General features: G+C 37.6%; 1 protein-coding gene across 9 annotated transcripts in view; it reads left to right on the top strand.

The window, feature by feature from the left end:
• Positions 1 to 19,705, top strand: part of GREB1L (GREB1 like retinoic acid receptor coactivator) — a 272,164-nt gene that overhangs the window by 122,770 nt on the left and 129,689 nt on the right. For 6 of the 9 annotated variants that reach the window (XM_059138916.1, XM_059138915.1, XM_059138914.1 and 3 more), the window contains 3 exons: positions 6 to 113; positions 15,687 to 15,846; positions 16,056 to 16,253. In XM_059138916.1, the coding sequence (XP_058994899.1) occupies positions 15,690 to 15,846; positions 16,056 to 16,253 (355 nt within the window). In that variant the 5' untranslated portion in view covers positions 6 to 113; positions 15,687 to 15,689. Of the gene's footprint in view, positions 1 to 5; positions 114 to 724; positions 1,876 to 3,248; positions 3,296 to 8,479; positions 13,531 to 15,686; positions 15,847 to 16,055; positions 16,254 to 19,705 lie in introns of those variants that run through there. The other 3 variants (XM_059138913.1, XM_059138918.1, XM_059138917.1) reach the window with 3 other exon arrangements.

Below are 19,705 nucleotides of genomic sequence, written 5' to 3'. Positions count from 1 at the left end.
TGCAGGTGCACAAAAGCTTTAAACAAGTGAAATCTAGACAACAGGCTCCCTGAAGTGTTGACAGCCCAACTTAATCATGACCGTGATTCAAAAATGTTAATAAATAAACCAAGGTATTGTACAGTTATAATACCCACTCCCCCCCCCATTTTTCAAGATCATTTGTTTTAGGAAGTTATAGTTAGAATTTAAATACAACTACTATATTTGGTTCCTAAACTAATTAAGCAGATATTTCTATGAGCTCTTCTTCTATTTCCTCCCCTCTGCTTTCTCTCCCCTCCCCCATCTTTCCACCAGAAAGGGAAAAAAAGAAAAAAGAAAAAAAAACCAACCTTATTCAGCATTAAGTTTTTGCTTATTCAGTATTGCTGAATAATTTTTTTTTTTTTGGCAACAGCCTTTGTATTATATTTCCTGTACACCTAAGTCAAGACAATAAGAATTTAGATTTTTATTCCCCATTGTTGACTGTGGTTTTTATCTTTCAAATTGTTTAATAAGAGAGAAATCTAGATTATTGGCCTCTGCAAAAAAACAACAACAACACACACAAAAAAAACCCCAAACCATATTTAGTGTCTGTATAAAAATATCAATCATATGATACTACCTTGAGGTGTGTATTTTAAAAGATTTACGAAAGGGTTTTTTTTTTCTATTTTTGTGAGGCTTTTAGTTTAGAATATAATGCTTTCCCCCCCCCCTCCTGACATCAAAGAAAATTTAAAATTTGCTTAGAATTAAAGATTGGGGACTGCTGTTTTATGGAATTATTGTTCAGTCTGGCATAGCTCGGGACTGCATGTCTCCTTTTGGATGTTACAACGCGTTTGAGTAGCATGGCATTTCCATGAGAAGCCAAAGATCTTTTTTTCCCCCTGAATTCTTTTGAGGCCAAACAGAACAAGAGGGTCATTACCACTTTGGCATGGTCCCTGTTTGTGCCTTGGTGATCATGCACACCCTGGAACCTAGTGTTGGCTTAACATTCGGGCCTGGAACATCTGGAAAATGATCAGAGAGGGAGTGGAGGAGACAGAAGAGCGGAGAACGGTTGCGTTTTGTTACACCAGGTGCTAGGAGTTAGCAACATCCCCTGTTTGATATGGGAGGCAAATTCTGTGGCCCAGGAGTTAGGCTTCAACAATTGAAGAGGTCAAAGGACAGCTGAGTGGGGTCAGTGAGACACCATGGGGTGTATTTTGTTACTTAGTAAAAGGAGCAGCCTCCTAAAACCTTAAAGGATTCTCTTGAAAATCTGTGTTGTGAAAAGGTTTTATGAGTCTCATGGCAAAAACTCCTGATTTATCTAAGGAATGCTTGCTTTTGTCTAATGGAAGGATAATCCTTACCAAATGTTGGCAACGACTATAAGAGTCAATATAGGTCTGAAAGAACAGTGAGGGTTTGAAGTGTACTTTGCTTTCCAAAATGTTTATCATTTTAATGTTTGTCTCTCAGTGAAGAATCTTGCACTGTTGAATTACCACCCTTTTCTTTCCTCAGAGCCAAAAGTGGGGGGTGGGGGAGAGACTGGTAAGGAGCGAACCTGCATTAATTTAAAGATTATTCTAACAAGCTTTTGACTGACCCACAAACAGGATATTACGAACCTTTAAAAACACCAAAGCATGTTAACTCTGCAAAGTTACCTTAGAATTTATTTTAATGTATAAAGGGAATAAATGGCACATGAAATATAATGTTTCCAGATTCCAGAGAGGTTTTAAAAATTTAGTTGTATTTCACAGAAGTGGGTATCAGTTGATGAATAACCATAAACACATTCTCCCTAAATGTGTTTCTTGTACATTTTATAGTAGGAAGAAGAAAATCAATGCCAGGGTCAAGAATAGAGAATAAGAAAAGCAGGTATAATAATTGTTCTCTTTGAAGGGAAATGGAAGAGGGGGTGGGGGACAGGATCTGTCTGTTGCGGGAGCTGTCTTTACCAGAGCCCATGACCTCAAGGTACCACTTCCATGATTATGGATACCTTTGAAACGTATTGGCCACCTGGCAGATAGGTAGTAAAGGGAGACTGTTAGAGGAGTTTGGCAGTATTTTGATGTTCCAGTTTATTCCCTCCATACGTGTATAAATACATAGAGAATATATATTACTATATATACAGTAGCGGGAAAAGACGAAATGATGACTAGTTTATAATAGGCTTTGTTAAGCATTTTCTTACTAATTTGTAAATTTATAGTATTTGTGATTTACACTTATTTATGATTTTTTTTCACGTTCTTAATAATCATTTTATTTTTTTTAAAATTTTTTAATTTATTCATTTGATGGAAAGAGATCACAAGTAGGTAGAGAGGCAGGCAGAGAGAGAGGAGGAAGCAGGCTCCCTGCTGAGCAGAGAGCCCGATGCGGGGCTCGATCCCAGGACCCTGAGATCATGACCTGAGCTGAAGGCAGAGGCTTTAACCCACTGAGCCACCCAGGCGCCCCCTTAATAATCATTTTAAAGCAACTTATACATAAATGTAAGACTCAGCATGCGTGCGTGTGTTCAGTGTCCATGTTCTCAAGGTTAAAGTGCCTTTCAACAACTAATTTAGAAACCTAAGTGTAGTGACTGATAATTGCCTAGAGAAAACCCACAGCTGTTAAAGTAGCATTGAAATTGTGGCAAAACTGACAAATACAATTAGCAATGTTAATAAGATAAGAAGATGGAAAGACAGGGGCAGATGAGAGTGGACGATGAAGGTAGCAGAAGGAGAAAATCCATGTAAGAACATGGTGTTCACTTGCTTTGGATTTGCAGCACTTTTTCCTCTAAGCAACGTCCTTTTACTTCTTTCTGAATTACCAGCAGAATGTATATTTTGCAAGTTAAAAAATTCAGATATATTTTTTCAGTCCCTAAGTCTCTTCTAGTTTTGAAAGAACATAGCTGGTTGGTAGTGGTCATGTCTAGGGAAAACAGTCAGATTTTGCTGATTCTAAGGCATAATTTTATCTTTGGTGCTTTTTAAAAGGTGAATTTAAATGTACTTCTATTTTACCGTAATTATGAGTGGGAATTTCTTTACCCCACTTTGCACCCTTAAAATTCTTATTGGTCATCTAAATACATTACATAGGAGACCACAGCAAGCCCAGTTTCTGGATCCAAGGACCCAATATTGCCAGAACAAAACAAAAAAAAACAAAAAGCCTGCAGAAGCCTTCAATGTATGATTACCAATTATATTTATCTGGTTAATGTTTATAACTCACTTTTCCAGACAACTTTTTGGGAAAACTAAGTGGGGATCAGAAATAAGAGAATTAGGTGAGTGTTGGTATGAAAAAGATTTCATCATCTGTGCCCTTCCCATTATACTTTTTAAAGCATCCTGTGAAATTTGGAAAATTATTGTGGTTATCTTTTGAAATTCTACTCTGCATTTGGAAAATTGGTTTTTTGCCTCTGGTGTTTTATGCAGATTTGAATAATTGCTGTGATAAATCCCTACAAGTTTGTTTTCTGAAACTGGAGAAACTCTGAACTCTGAGTGTGGCAGTCTTGATGGATGTGGTAAACCACACTTTGGAAGCATTTCTGGTTATTTAATGTTTTCTGTTCTGGATTATTGACTCTTCTCCCTGTTGAAAAATTGGTCTCTAGTGACATGGTCGAGGTCACACGTTGCCTATTATTGTTTTGCTTCTTTGATCTTACACAGGGATTGCCTCTGGTAATTATACTAGTTCCAGAGAGTCCTGATGAGATGTGTTTATTTTACAGAAGAATTTCTGGTATTTCAAGGAGGAAAGTAAAGATTTCCAGTAGTAATATGTACCTCTTTGTTGCAAAGAAAAAATAGTATTGTACTTTATCTTTTAATTATGACACTCTTTAATAATTATTATGAACGTAGTTGGCGTATTTCAGTAATTATTTCCATAACAATTTAAGACTTATTGCATAGCCATAAGTATATTCATAGAAACGGTTAATTTTAGAATAAACTTAGTAGGGCTGGGTTTTTATTTCAGTACCTAAAATACTTCTGGCTTCAGAAATTGTCAAAAAAGATTCAATGGGATTTAAATGTACAGAACTATTAAAAGAGGTTGGACATTTTGTCTTAAATCTATTTGCATTTTCTAAAGATTTTCAGCAAAAAGGATGAATAAAAATGAAATAATACAGTTTTGTTTTGAATGCATGATTAGCTTTGTGCTTTTTTGGAATGTGCATGGTAAGAGATAATATCTCTTTAAATTCATTTAATGTATAATTAGATAAGACACACAAAAAGCTTAATGTATTCATGATTTTTCTTTTATGCATTCTAGTTTTAAACAAAATATTTCCCCTCACAGTCTAATGAAGGAGTCAGACACTAGAATCAACTAAATAGACTCAGGTGCAACAAATGTCAATTTCAAAGAACAAATGAAATGCAAAAAGAGCACAAAAGAGGGAGAATTGTGAACATATTCTTGTTTTTTAAAAATACATGCTTGTGGGTTCCTGGGTGGCTCAGTCAGTTAATCATCTGCCTTTGGTTCAGGACGTGATCCCAGGGTTCTGGGATCAAGTCTCACATCAGGATCCTTGCTCAGTAGGGAGTCTGCTTCTCCCTCTGCCTCAGCCTGTCACTCCCCCTTCTTGTGTGCTCTCTCTCATTCTCTCTCTCTCTGTGTCAAATAAATAAATAAAATTGAATATATATATTATATGTATATACGCTTGCTTTTAATTTTGGATTATAGACTGTGGGAACTTGCCAGAACCATGTTTGATTTCCATTATCACTCTCATCAGTGAATTTTTTAAAAAGATTTTATTTATTCAACTGAGAGAGAGAGCACAAGCAGGAGCAGGGGAGCGGCAGGCAAAGTGAGAAGGAGGCTCCCCACTGAGCAGGGAGCCCAGTGTGGGACTTGATCCCAGGACTCTGGGATCATGACCTAAGCCAAAGGCAGATGCTTTGATTGATTGAGCCACACAGGTGCACCAGTGAATATTTTTAATAGAGAAAAGATGTGTGAGCAATAACACTATGTAACAAGTAATTTTTTCTTCTTTTTTTTTTTTCTTGTTTCAAATTCACATTTAAATTCTAGTTAGTTAACATATACTGTAATATTGGTTTTAGGAGTAGAATTTAGTGATTCATTGCTATAAGTAATTTTCTTATACAAAGAATCTGATAACTATGAGAGACAATAATGATTTGTATATGTGACTGTAAAATTTCTTAATAAAAAAAAATCATATATAGTACCAAATAGCAGCTTTTGGAACTTGTACATTGATGGCCATTTGTTCCTAGAACAATGCCCCAGAATCTATTGTAATGCCTAATACATACAAGGGGAAATGTGCATCTTACTTTCCTTAGTATCTTTAATGTAACACAATGCTTTAAAAACAAAACAAAACAACAACAACAAAAAACTATTACTACTTTTTTTAAAAGATTTTATTTATTTATTTTGAGAGTGAAAGAGAAAGAGAGAGATTGAGCGTTCGCACACATATGAGTCAGGGCAGGGACAGAGGGAGAGAGAGACTCTAAAGCAGATGCCACCTTGCATGTGGAGCCCAAAGTAGGGCTCCATCTCAGGACCATGAGATCGTGAACTGAGCCAAAATCAAGCGTCAGAAATTTAACCGACTGAGCCACCCAAGCGGCCCTATTACTACTCCTTTTTTCACATTTATTCTGTGCCAGGCACTATTCTAAAAATGTTGTATATGCATTAAATCTTATGTATTCTTATAAAAATCTATGATATTGGCTGTATTACCCTATTTTACAGATGAGAGACTGAGTAACTTGCCTAATATCATATGGGTCATAGGTACAGGATTTGAAATAAAGTCATCTGACTCTATAGCCTCTGTGCTTACCCACTTCAACTGTAGGATTTCTATAAATGTTCCTTGGTGGGATAGATAACGTAAAGTTTGGAGAGTAAGTAACAATATCTATAGAGTAAAGGGTGACAGAAAATTGAAAATGACATGAGGTTGTCTTTTTTAGTATTATGTCTGGCACACAGACAATAAATTGGGCCTTAGCAATAAAACCCTCAAACCAAAACCAACTATATACACACACCACAAACAGAATGTATCATCTTCATGCTCACCCTGTTTCTACATCAAATAGCATGTCTTAGTGGGGGAAAAAACAAGGACTTTTTCGTCTAAACTTAAATCCTAGTTCCAAATTTATTTTTTTAAGGATTTTATTTATTTACTTGAGAGAGAGAGCACAAGCAGAGGGAGTAGTGGGCAGAGAGAGAGAGGGAGAGGGAGAAGCAGGCTGTCCACATCAGGCAGGGAGCCTGATGCAGGACTCGATTCCAAGAAGCTGGGATCATGACCTGAGCTGAAGGCAGACGTTTAATCCATTGAGTCACTTAGGTGTCCCCTTAGTTCCAAATTTACAAACCAGATAGCCCTGGCTTGTTGCAGAAACTAGATCAATTGCTCTCTCTACCTGTCCCTATTCTGAGCTTGCTTGTTTCTTTACTTGTTTCTCCATCTTATAAATGGAAGTTAGCTGTGGGGATGTGGCTCTATTCAAATCAGCAGAAATACTTCCTATTGTCTCTAATGGGGAGGCTCATTGGTGTCTCATTGCTTTACTATTATTGATGCTAAATTGTAGCTGGGGATTCAGGAGATGTCAGCCTGATCCCTGTATTATAAAGCTCCCCCACCTATTATCCTTACCTAAATGAATTTTGCATTAAGCATTGCAAACTGGTAATTTTCTAATTCTGTCATTCTTTTCCCATTTATTAGCTGAAAATCTTTATTAAAAGTATTAAAACTCTAAATAACCAGGACTGTTTGGTTCCTCTGAAGTACAGGAAGAGCAAAATAAGTATTTCCCTCTTCCCTTTTTTTTTAGCAGCATTCAAGTAGATGCTTTGGGGATTTTTTGGTTTTTGTTTTGTTTTCCAAGTTCTCTCTTTTTTCCTTGAGTAGCAAAATTAATTTGTGAGTTTTCGTATTTTAGATATGCCTCACTGCATTGCATTTTTCCTTTTATTTCGTCTTTGGCCTATGGGAAAATTTCATATTGACTCATGTCTTTTGACATGATCCATTACCCACTGATAGCTTCTTTGCTCTCTGTTCAAGTGTATTTCCTGCCCCAGACCTGGAATTGGCTGTAATTTCAAGGAGCTTTGATTCTTTTTTTTTTTTTAAGATTTTATTTATTTATTTGACAGAGAGAAATCACAAGTAGATGGAGAGGCAGGCAGAGAGAGAGAGAGAGAGAGAGAGGGAAGCAGGCCCTCCTGAGGAGAGAGCCCGATGCGGGACTCGATCCCATGACCCTGAGATCATGACCTGAGCCGAAGGCAGAGGCTTTAACCCGCTGAGCCACCCAGGCACCCCAACTTTTTTTTTTTTTTTTAAGATTCCACTTATTTATTTGACACAGAGAGAGAGACAGTGAGAGAGGGAATACAAGCAAGGGGAGTGGGAGAGGGAGAATTAGGCTTCCCAGTGAGCAGAGAGCCCAATGCAGGGCTCGATCCCAGAATCCTGGGATCATGACCTGAGCTGAAGACAGATGAGGCACCCAGGTGCCCAGAAAGTCAGTGTTTACAAATAGCCCAAGTGTAGCACCTTGAAAATATTTATTCTTGGTCAAAAGAGGAACTTGTTGAAGGAGATGGTTGGGCCAATACACATATATCATAACTTGGGGAAAATAGTTTAGAGTAATTATGGTAGAAAATAGTAGTAGAAACTCCTAATCTTGATGAGAGGTTCGCAGTCTAAGCACTGGAATGAATTGTCTTCTCCCTGGAATCTGGAAGCACCAGGAAAGGGTGGAGGGATGTTCATCTGGCAAATCTAGTTGTTAAAGTAATAAGCCCATGTTTCACACTGCTTGTTCAAGGATAGTCAGGTTGGGATTAGCTCACTCGTTATATGATATTTTCCTTTGCTGTAATACTGCTCACTACCTTAAAAATTGGAAAATAGAAGAAAAAAAAAGATAGTTTATTTATTTATTTATTTATTAAAGAAGGCTCTGTGGAATGAGGAACATAAGTTCAGGTCCCTGAGATCAAGAGTCATGTTCTACCAACTGAGCCAGCCAGGTGCACTGAAAAAAGGATAGTTTAAAAACAATACAACATTAATAGGTAAACATTATTAACACATTATTATGTATACTTCCCAGTATTTTTTCTGCTTGTAACAACATTATCTTTACAAGAAAAATTATGTTTTGAAATTTCCAGTAAATTCATATAATATTATTGTCAGAAATTTCTTTTTTTTTTACTTCTACCTACTTAGATTAAGTGGTCTGCCAAAGATGAAAGACGGAAACAGAAATGGAATTGTGTTACTTTTTCAAAAGTAATAGATTGGGCCATATCTCAAATCTACTACTTTAACTGGTATAAGAAAAAAAATCAAGGAAGATACACTCTCAAGTTCATCCTTTCTTTTTATCATTTGGAGTTTTAGGAAACTTTCTCTTGTCCTTAACAGAAAATAAAAACCTTTTCAGACAGAGGGAAAATATTGGAGGAAACTAAGTTATATAAACATTCCTAACATTTTAGGGAGTTGATAAGACTATTTTTGATTTCTCGACTTGCCACATAATGGATTAATGAAACATGACTGAGTCTTCCAATGTTGGAAGCAATGGGTAGAAAAGGGTATGAAGAAGAGAGTTCTCAAAATCAGGGGACATGCAGTTCATCCATCAGGTGCTTTGGAGTTCAAGGGCGTCCCATGCTTTCTCCCCTATATGTGGGTATTTAGTTATTATTTGTTAAATAAGTTACCCTTTGTTTATCTCTCCCTTTCATCTAATACACTGAGATTTATTGAGGGGAGGGGTAATTTTATTTTATTTTGACTTTTTAAAATTGTTGCTTGGCTTTGTGCCTATTAGCCACATGTCTTAAGCTAAAACTCCTTTTAAGTCTTGTCTTGCAGCCATGACATATAGAGACAAGGACAGATCAGCAAACATAGAAATCTATGGGTTGTTTTGGTTTAGTTTGGTTTGGTGTGATTTGGTTTGGCTTGGCAATTTAGTAATAGTATTTTACAGAGTATCCATTTACCCAATTAGGTTGCTATTGTAGGGATTTAAACAGCTGGATAGTCTCGGTGATTAAGATAGCCTAAGAGAGCTGTTGCTATAGCCAAACTGGTTAGATTCTACTCCTGTCTTTGCCATCTCCTTTTTCTTTCCCCTTGGGCAAGTTCCTTAAATTCTCTAGGCCTCAGCTCTCTTAAAAATGAGGACAATAGAGTACTTACCTGACAGTTAGCAAGCTCTCCATGTTACTAGTATTCTAATTGTCCAAAGAAGAATGTCTCCTCTCCCGTTTCTTTTTTTTTTTTTTTCCTTTCCCATTTCTTGACAATGACAAGACCACCACCACCACCAGTAATAATATTAATGATAGCAGCAACTGAGTAGCGTATCACCTGCCTGTTAGGTGCCTACTATTGTGACACATTCTTCACACATAACATAAAGTTAATATTTGAAAAATAAGAATATGTATTCTGAAATCTTATCTAATGCTTCATTTTTTAAAAGATTTTATTTATTTATTTGACAGAGAGAGAGATCACAAGTAAGCAGAGAGGCAGGCAGGGGGGTGGGGAACAGGCTCCCCACTGAGCAGAGAGCTGGATGCGGGGCTCGATCCCAGGACCCTGGGATCAGGACCTGAGCCGAAGGCAGAGGCTTTAACCCCCTGAGCCACCCAAGCACCTCTAATGCTTCATTTTTTAAAAAAGATCCTATTTATTTATTTGAGAAAGAGAGGATGAGAAAGAGCACGGACAGTGAGGAGGGGCAGAGGGAGAGGGAGAAGGTGTCTCCCTGCTGAGCAGGGAGCCTGACGTTGGGCTTGATTCCGGGACCCTGAGATCATCACCTAAGCTGAAGGCAGATGCTTAACCAACTGAGCCAACCAGGTGCCCCTTATCTAATGCTTTAATTGTAAAAGTCTTTAGGGTGCAAGTTAAAGGAAAATTTTCTTCCTCTGTCCTGTGTACTTTGTAACTACTAAAAGAGTAAATTACTGTATTAATGATACAGTAACTATTAGCCATGAAACATTTGACAAAAGGAAATAAAAACGTTACAGATCAAGTAGTTTCCCCCAAATTGTATTGCTTGTCCTTTCCTCTTTCAACAGAAAAAGGAGTATTTAGAAGAGGCCATGGAGCCATTAGCAGGTGCTTATTTCCCAAGCTACCCTTTTCCTTACTTCTTCAGTCTTTGTTCCCAAAGCCACCAGTGATGGAAGCTGACTGTTCTACTCTATCCCTTTTATTTTTCTGTAGAAAAGGAGAAGGCTAGAGCATAAAGATCCCAGACCACAATGGTGTGGTGGTTTGTATGTGATCCTACTTGCATTTTGAGCAATTAATTAGTGGTGCATGGGGCAGTTAAGAGTCCGACTCTTGATTTCAGCTCAGTTCATGATGTCAGGGTGGTGAGGTCATGCCCCGCATCAGGCTCCATGCTGCTGAATGTGGAGCCTGCTTAAGATTCTCTCTCTCCCTCTGCCACTCCCACCCCTTTCTCTCAAAACGAATTATGGGGGGGGGGGGGACACTGGGGTGGCCCAGTTAGGCATCTGCCCTCAGCTTTGGTCATGATCTCCAGGTCCTGGAATGGAGCCTCACATCGGGCTCCCTGCTCAGCAGGGACCCTGATTCTCCCTTTCTCTCTGTGTGCTCTCTCGCTCTCTCTCAAATAAATAAATAAAATCTTTAAGAAGGAAAAAAAGAAAACAAAGGTGCCTGGGTGGCTCAGTCAGTTAAGTGGCTGCCTTTGGCTCAGGTCATGATCCCAGGTCCTAGGATCCAGCTCTCCACCGAGCTCCTTTCTCATGGGGAAACTGTTTTTCTCCTGCCTGTCCTTCCCTCTGCTTTTGCTCTCTCTCGCTCTATGTCAAATAAATAAATAAAAATCTTAAAAAAAAAAAAAAAAACATTAGTGGGGCAAAAGGAGCCCATATTGTATACCATGTCTTTCTTAGAGATTTCTTTAATGTCACAAGAGTGTCTATTAGCATCTCAGAGGTCTGTAGTCCTTAATGTAAGCCAGATACATAAGTTATGAATATATATATAGAAATTGCAACTTTGCTTTCTTACTGTGTTTGATTCAACAACTGATTCTGAAAATTCTGAAAAGTAGTTCTCTGTTTTCTGACCTGAAGTTGAATTTATTCACAGTGATTTTCAGTGGCATAACATTTTCAGATGACATAACAATGTCATCTTAGGCACTGGGAGATCTTTGAGATTCACAGGAAAGGAAGGCTGGTGGTCTAGGTGGATAATGCCAACAGTTTCAGTGACCCTAGGGGTGACTGGGTGGCTCATTCATTAAGTGTCTGCCTTCGGCTCAGGTCATGATCTCAGGGTCCTGGGATTGAGCCCCACATGGGGCTCCCTGCTCAGCAGGAAACCTGCTTCTCCCTCTTCCACTCCTCTAGTTTGTGTTCCCTCTCTCGCTTTGTTTCTCTCTATCAAATAAATAAATAAAATCTTAAATAAGTAAAATATTATAGCATATGATATTAAGAATACACTAAAAAGGCTTCTTCCTTGAACTTCACCTTTCTTTTGGTAGCATTGAACTGGAAATTGGGTAGCATTGAACTTGAACTAGTAAAGGGAAGAACTCCATACTCAGCACTAAAAAAGTCCAGGGTCAGTTTTGGGGCACCTGGGTGGCTCAGTGGGTTAAAGATTCTGCCTTCGGCTCAGGTCATAGAATTGACCTATCTCAGGGTCCTGGAATTGAACCCCATGCCTGGCTTTCTGCTCAGCAGGGAGCCTGCTTCCCCTTCTCTCTCTGTGCCTGCCTCTCTACCTACTTGTGATCTCTGTCAAATAAATAAATAGAATCTTCTTTTAAAAAAAAGAAGAAGTCTACGGTCAGTTTTATAATTCTTCATATTATCATTATCATTTAAAAAAATACTGTTATGTTTTCATTTAGAATGATTAGTCACTTTCTTTTATTCTTCAAATTGTTTCATGGGTACTTACCTTTGTTTCCCTCTGAATATTGCTAATGCTCTTGTCAGATTATGAATATCTTCTATATGGTGAAACTTGATCACCCATTTTTATGTTGATTTAGTATTTTTATTCAGCACAATATTTATTTGCCCTGCACATACGTATTTGTTATATTGCTCCTTAAGCTAGAAATCTAAGAGATGAGATTACGTAGTTCTCCATGTACAACTGGGCACTTCTTTATTAAACTAAAAAGATCTCTTAGAGAATATAGTTCTCAAGGTTTTCAATGACAAAAGGAAGATAACTTGTTAAGCAGGTAATAGTTAAGAAGAGGCAAGATTTCCAGGCATTTGGTGCTCTGGAGAAAGACTAAAGGTCCATCTTTGAAGTTATTCCATTGTTTTCCACTGTTAAGAGATCCCATGGTTGAGTGTGCTGGTAGTGTTCTCCCTTCTGCAAAGAAGAAAGGTGAAATAGGTCTTGAAATTTTGACTTACACATATAAAGTGGTGACACAGCCTATTTCTCCTGCAACCCCACCCTGTTTTGGTCCCGTGTGGCTCTACTGAAAAATTTATTGTTTTTGAGCTTTAGAAAATTTAAATTGTTTATGTTTGTACTAATGGGGAGTCTTAGAAGCTTGGACAAGAACTTAGTATTTTAGGAGAACTTTATTTGACAGACCTTGTTGATTCTTCTTCCACTTATAATTTTAAGTATCATACATATACTTTCAGGTATGTACTTTTTATAAGAAAGAAAACTTGTAATTGAAAGAAACCTAGTAATTTATTTCTTTTAGTTTAATAGAGATACAATGGACATATAACATTTTATAAGTCTTAGGTGTACCATATAATGATTCGATTGGGGTATATGCTACAAAATGGTTACTACAATAAGTTAAGCATCGCCTCATATAATTACAAAATTTCTTTTCCTTATAAAAAGGAACATACTAATTTAAATACATGGCATTTAGTTTATTATTACCTACTTTGAGAAAGGTTTGCCAAAATACAATTCCAGGGGCTCCTGGGTGGCTCAGGGGGTTGAAACCTCTGCCTTTGGCTCAGATCATGATCCCAGGGTCCTGGGGGATTGAGTCACGCATTGGGCTCTCTGCTCGGCGGGGAACCTGCTTCCCCCTCTCTCTGCCTGCCTCCCTGCCTACTTGTGATCTCTCTCTCTGTCAAATAAATAAATAAAATCCTTTTTAAAAAATTACTTACAAAATACATTTCCAGCTTTTCTTCCAAATCCTAAGTATCTCTAACAAAGCTTTGATAAACTCAGCTACTCTGATGGAAATGTCTGAATACTACTCACTGCTATAAGGAGTCATGTAAATGGCCTTCTTTGCTATGCAGAGGCAGATCAGAGCCCCCAAAATCTCCTATGGAGCTCATGCATATACGTGTGAGAAACCTGACTCTAAGTTTGTGCTGTGCATCACCCATTCTCTGCTGAGTCATCACTACTGGATCTTGGCTTCCTTTTCCTGCTGAGCCCAGGTACATGTTCAAAGTCCTTCTTAAAAAAAATAAAATAAAATAATATAATATAATAATATATATATATATATATATATATATATATATATATATATATATATATGACAGAGAGAGAAACAGTGAGAGAGGGAGCACAAGCAGGGGGAATGAGAGAGGAAGAAGGAGGTGTCCTGCTGAACAGGGAGCCTGAAGTAGGCTCCATCCCAGGACCCTAGGATTATGATCTGAGCTGAAGGCTAAGCCACCCAGATACCCTCAAGGTCCTTCTTAATCAGTCCTGTAGGGACTAGCTCCAAAGACTCAATCAAAGTTGGACTTCCAGATGAAATTTAATACCTGTCCCTCTCCTTGATGGGATAAGTGGGACTAAAATATTCTCAAATTGCCTCTCTTTCTTTTTAAAAATTTTTAAAGTTTCATTTATGTAAGTAATCTCTACACTCAACATGGGACTTAAACTCACAGCCCTGAGATCAAGAGTTACACACTCTTCCAACTGAGCCAGCCAGGTGCCCCTCAAATTGCCTTTCTTGAAATGAGATTCATTCAAGTTGAACTTGTACTCTAAAAGTGCAGGATTTATCATCACACAACTAGATATTGAGTTCTGGTTCTGACCTTTATCAGCTGGGTGATAGCAAACAAATTACTTGGCATCTCTAAGTCTTAGTTTTTCATCTAGGAAATGAGAAGAGGCCCTACCTACTTCAGAATACTAAAGATTAAATAAAATAACTTTTATGAACTGTTCAGAGTACTGTCCATCTCAATGTCCCTCAAACTGTTAATCTTAAAATCCCCTTATACTCTTAAAAATTGAATTTTGCTTATGTGGATTATATTTATTAGAAATGAAGAAAAAAATGTTTTTAAAGATTTTATTTATTTATCTGAGAGAAAAGGAGAGAGAGAACAAGTGGTGGAGAGGGGCAGAGGGAAAGAGAAAGAGTAAGAGGCAGACTCCCTGCTGAGGAGGGAGCCAGAGACAGGGCTCAATCCCAGGACCTGGAGACCTAGAGATCATGACCTGAGCTGAAGGCAGACACTTAACTAGCTGAGCCACCCACATGCCCCAAGACTAAGAAATATTTAAAACATATATTAACTTCAAAAATTAAAATAATAAACCCATTACATGACAACATAAAAAACACATTTTTTGTGAAAAAGAACTGTATTTTCCAAAAAATTTAGCAAGAAGCTTGGTCTCTCTGCTTCCACATTCAACCTCTTGGGTATCACACATCATGCAGCCTCTGGAAAATTCTGCTGTCTACGTATGAGAGGCTGAGAGTAAAAAAGGCAAATACTATCCCAGTAAAAAACTTGAAAAGAGTTTTGACTTCATGGACCCCAGAAAGGGTCTTGGTGACCTCAGACCACTACTTTGAGAATTGCTGGTGTAGCCAATAGTTAGCACTTCATGAATTGTAGTTATTATTGATATACATGGAGATTTTTGTAAATAGCAAGAACGGTATAAATATTCCTTATGAGAAGTAAGGACCATGACTTTAAAACTTCCTATATTATACTTTCCTAAAGGGTCCCAAATGAAATAACACTTTTTAAAAATAAACACTAATATACATGAATGAGTTCTCTGGGTTTAAAATGTTTAAATCTTTCTTTCAGGAATTTGTCAATTAAGTATATTATCATAAAGCTTTAATTTTTTCCCCCCAGAGAAGTGTCTCCCCCTACTGTATGTACCAGGATAAGAAGATTTTAGTAGAGAGAGAAGTAATTAGAGATTTACTCTAAAAGCACTGATAGTTGGTATAGGGTAATGGAAGTCCACTAGTTTTAAGGAGGAAGTGTGAGCCCCATTGTCATCATGTATGGCTTCACAATTGACAGGTCAATCTTGATTTACTGGTTGGAGAAACTTAAAGCATTTATTATTATTTGATTCTCAAAACAGTTCCTCCAAAGGGTCTTTTTGAAATGGGTTTGGATTATAAAGACCAAAAGCAAAAGTGGTGTAATTGATCCTCAATACAAATTTTCTTAAGAAGTATAAAGTTTATGTTTGAATCTTCACAAGATACATAGTATAGTTTATGTCTGCCTTTCGTGTACTTTGCAGATATAGTGTCCTCTAATTATATCAATTTTTTCCTTTCTTCCTCTTTCTCTTTGTGGGGGTGGTGTAGACCATGGGGAATTCATATGCTGGGCAACTGAAATCTGCTCAATTTGAGGAAGCTCTCCACAACTCCATAGAAGCGTCTCTCAGATGTAGTAGTGTGGTACCACGGCCAATTTTTTCCCAGCTGTACTTGGACCCTGACCAGCATCCTTTCTCATCTGCAGGTACGTTTCTCAATTCTGCACATTTCTAGACTCCTTTTAAAAGAAATGGAAATTCCAAATCTGGGGACCCCTGAACAACATTGATTAAATATTAGACATTGCTTGTCTTCTTGTCCTCTGATACCTTTCAGAACTATGAATTTTTCTTTTGGTAATTTTTCCATAAGCATCTTTTTATTAACTTAGCTGTGATTTATTTGCTTACCCAGATGTGAAACCCAAAGTGGAGGATCTGGATAAAGATTTGGTACACCGCTACACTCAAAATGGAAGCCTGGATTTTTCTAACAATCTAACAGTTAATGAAATGGAAGATGATGAAGATGATGAAGAAATGTCTGATTCAAATAGCCCACCAATTCCCTATTCACAAAAACCTGCTCCAGAAGGGTCTTGCACTACAGATGGTGGGTTTAATTTTTGTTTTTTTTTCTGATCCCTCTTTATTATCTGGCTAGTTTCCAATCATTGCATGTGGTGCTCAAGACTGGAAACCAGTAATTACAGAAAGGAATGAGGAATGATTATGCTCTCTCTGACATTATCTCCTGTGTTTCACCGCAGGTGTCTATAAGAAAGACAGGTATTATCATTCTATCTTCTAGATGAATAAAGTGAGATTCACAGCAGTTGAATGACTTCTCTGAGATGATATGTGGCAAAACAGGCCTAGGACCAGATCAGGATTTTTCCTGCAAGAATACTACTATCTTAGGAACTTTTAAAGTGTCTGTCTTCCTACTTTTTTATCTTCCACCCTCAAAAACAATAATGGATTTATTAGATGTTTTATATTTACGTTTTCCATTTATTTTTGAACAGTCATACAGTATAGTGTTATTTGTAGAGGATAAAAATGTACATATTTTGATAACTCCATTTTATTTATTTTGTTAACTTCCTCTTCCACTAAGGCTTCAACCACACTTTAAAAAGGAAATCCAAATATAAAATATTCTCGGTATTTCATTGTTTTGATGATGTCACAACTTAAAATGTACTCTCTTCCCTTTGTTCAGTGTATGCTGTTTCTGGCTATCCCAGCCTAATTAGTATGTGGATTCTACTCTCTCTATATTAGCCAGGGTTCTGGTTTTATAGCCAGACGGGCTTGCATATAAAATCACCTGGGGTGATTACAATGCATGCAAATCTTAGGAGTGAGGAGGTGGGAAAAGAGGGGTAAGATTCTGAGACATTCTCTCTACAAAGACTGATTGCAAATAAACTGGGATAAACTATAAACTCAAATGTGCAATCCAGATAAACGAGTGTACACTGAAAGTTTATCTCTTTTTTTTTCTTTCATCTCTCTCCCTCCCTTCTCCTTTCTTCTCCTCTCCTCTCCGTTCTTTCATTTCCTTCTCAAAAGAATCTGGTAAACTGTAAAAAGTTCAAAACCCTTAGTTTTAGTAGCCTATCTACACCTGATTCACTACAAGTATGCTGGGCCTCCCTCTAGCACATCATTTTTTTATAAATTTTGTTCCACATGTGTTTGGTTTCTTTGGTCCAGACTTAATGTAATATATATCAATTTACTTATTATTGGTAATAGAGGCCTTTTCGCCTATATTTGTGTAGAAGGTGACCAGATTGGGATTCCACTTAGTTGTTTTATATACATTTTTGTGACTTTTATTTAATCAGTCACGTCATACTTTACAGTTAACAACAAGACATTGAAATTGTGCTTAAAGGGTGCCTGGGTGGCTCAGTGGATTAAGCCACTGCCTTCGGCTCAGATCATGATCTCAGGGTTCTGGGATCGGGTCCCGCATCGGGCTGTCTGCTCAGCAGGGAGTCTGCTTCCCTTCCTCTCTCTCTGCCCGCTTCTCTGCCTGCTTGTGATCTCTCCCTGTCAAGTAAATAAATAAAATCTTTTAAAAAAAAAAAAAAAGAAATTGTGCTTAAAAATATTGTTGGATTGTCACTGAGAATCTTGTTAAATGGAAGAATTAAATAGAATCAGAGTAAAAAGCTCTAGGAGAGAGTTTTGAAATATCAAATTTTATACCAGAAATGGGAGAGGGACTCTCTTGTTTTCCGTGTGCTCTGAATATGTTTTTATTTTTATTTTTTAAAGATTTTATTTATTTATTTATTTGACACACATAGAGAGAGAGAAATGGCAAGTAGGCAGAGAGGCAGGCAGAGAAAGAGGGGGAAGCAGGCTCCCCACTGAGCAGATAGTCCGATGCAGGGCTTGAGCCCAGAACCCTGAAATCATGGCCTGAGCCACCCAGGTGCCCCTCTGAATGTGTTTTTAGTTTACCTTTTGGAGTGGTGACATTGGGTATTACTAACAATCAGGTGTGGAAAGCTGTTTAGTGCACACCAGGATATAAACACCACCTAACAGCAACAATTTCTTGAACTTTGAAATGTGAGAACACTATTCTTACCGTGTAGTGATTGTGTAAAGTGTAAGGGAAGGGTGATAGTTAATTTTAGAGATGAAGGATAAGACCTGGAGGTGCAATTTTCCTGGGGGGTGGGGGATCTCCCCAAGCATAAATTCACATTCCAAGACAACTCGAAAACACTACTCCTACACATAGATTCCTATATATCAGCTGCTTTGGTTTCTTATAATTAATTACATGTCCGTATTTTTCCCCTTTCAATTCACCGGAAGGTGGCCATTAAAAACAAAAGGCGTGGTTTATAATTTGATAGTTTAAATTTGTCCATAGCTCTTTTAATTTGGCTCCGTCTAGGGTAGTTCCAAGAGCCCTCTCCCTCTAAGACAGAAGAGTCCTGATTTTTTTCTTATAGAAATGACAGTGAATTAGCACAATATTCTTAGCATACCATCTTCCCTTCCTGGGAAATCCTCTATTTACCTAAGACTTAAAGGAAGGGAAAGCTATTTTTAGAGGCAATTTAGATAAGCAGATACTTAATACCTGATGGGCTTCTAGGGGTTACCATTCTGATGTAAATTTCGGTTGCTAATTTCTTATGTAAATTATTGGAATAGTGTAGGTTCCCACCCTGCTGGGAGGCAGTTGATTGTCTAAAGAGGTGAAGGGCAACCAAATTTGAAGCCTCCAAATTCGGCTTCGATTACTTTAGTTTGTGTTGACAGCTGTTTCAGTAAACGTTCCCCTCCCCCCTGCTTAGATTACTCTGTAACCTTCAAGTTGGAGATAATTGGAGAATGCAAATCTGGTTCTGTGAAGTGAAAACCTTGGCTATTTTCTTAAGAAAATGCTGATGAAGTTTACAAAGAAGGACCCTCTACCATTATTCCTTTTCTTAATTAAAATAATTTGCTGCAAAGGCCTTGGGGTTAAGGCAGCATTTCAGTATTGCTTTTAAAAAATGAAGCTACTTAGGAGCAAGTTTGTCAAATGTTATTGGTGTGCACATCGGTAACTTATCTCTCTTTCCCTGCATATAGTAAACAGGCTTAGATCCTTCCTTAGGGCACTCTTCCCCAGGTCTTCCAGAAGCCTCTAAAAGAAAGATTCTGGCTTTTCTTTCAGGATTAGTCCAGGTGTGATTCAAAATTACCCTACAAGGGAGTAGTAAGGTGTCTTTTCATTTTGTTTGCAGCTTTACTTGAGATTGAATCATTGATCCTTATTACATTAGTATTCTGACATATTTCTAGAGACTGGAACTACCTACTACACAAAATATTTGGAACCTACAGACCTTAAAATATAATCACATTTCCTAGATTCTTAAGCTACCTGCTCTTCTTTACAGACACACACAGCTTATTTTCAATCTTAAAAAGAAACAAAACAAAACTGCTTATTGCTCTTTGCATAATGCTTTTTCTTAATTGGGGATCCAGTTAATGTATTTTGTATATGATTAGTTGATTTGAATCCCAAGAATGAGGGTT

This window comes from Mustela lutreola, chromosome 11 (assembly GCF_030435805.1).
Source record: "Mustela lutreola isolate mMusLut2 chromosome 11, mMusLut2.pri, whole genome shotgun sequence".
NCBI classification, from domain to species: Eukaryota; Metazoa; Chordata; class Mammalia; order Carnivora; family Mustelidae; genus Mustela; species Mustela lutreola.
The sequence above is the reverse complement of the archived record's forward strand: the minus strand, read 5'-3'. Positions and strand labels throughout refer to the sequence as shown.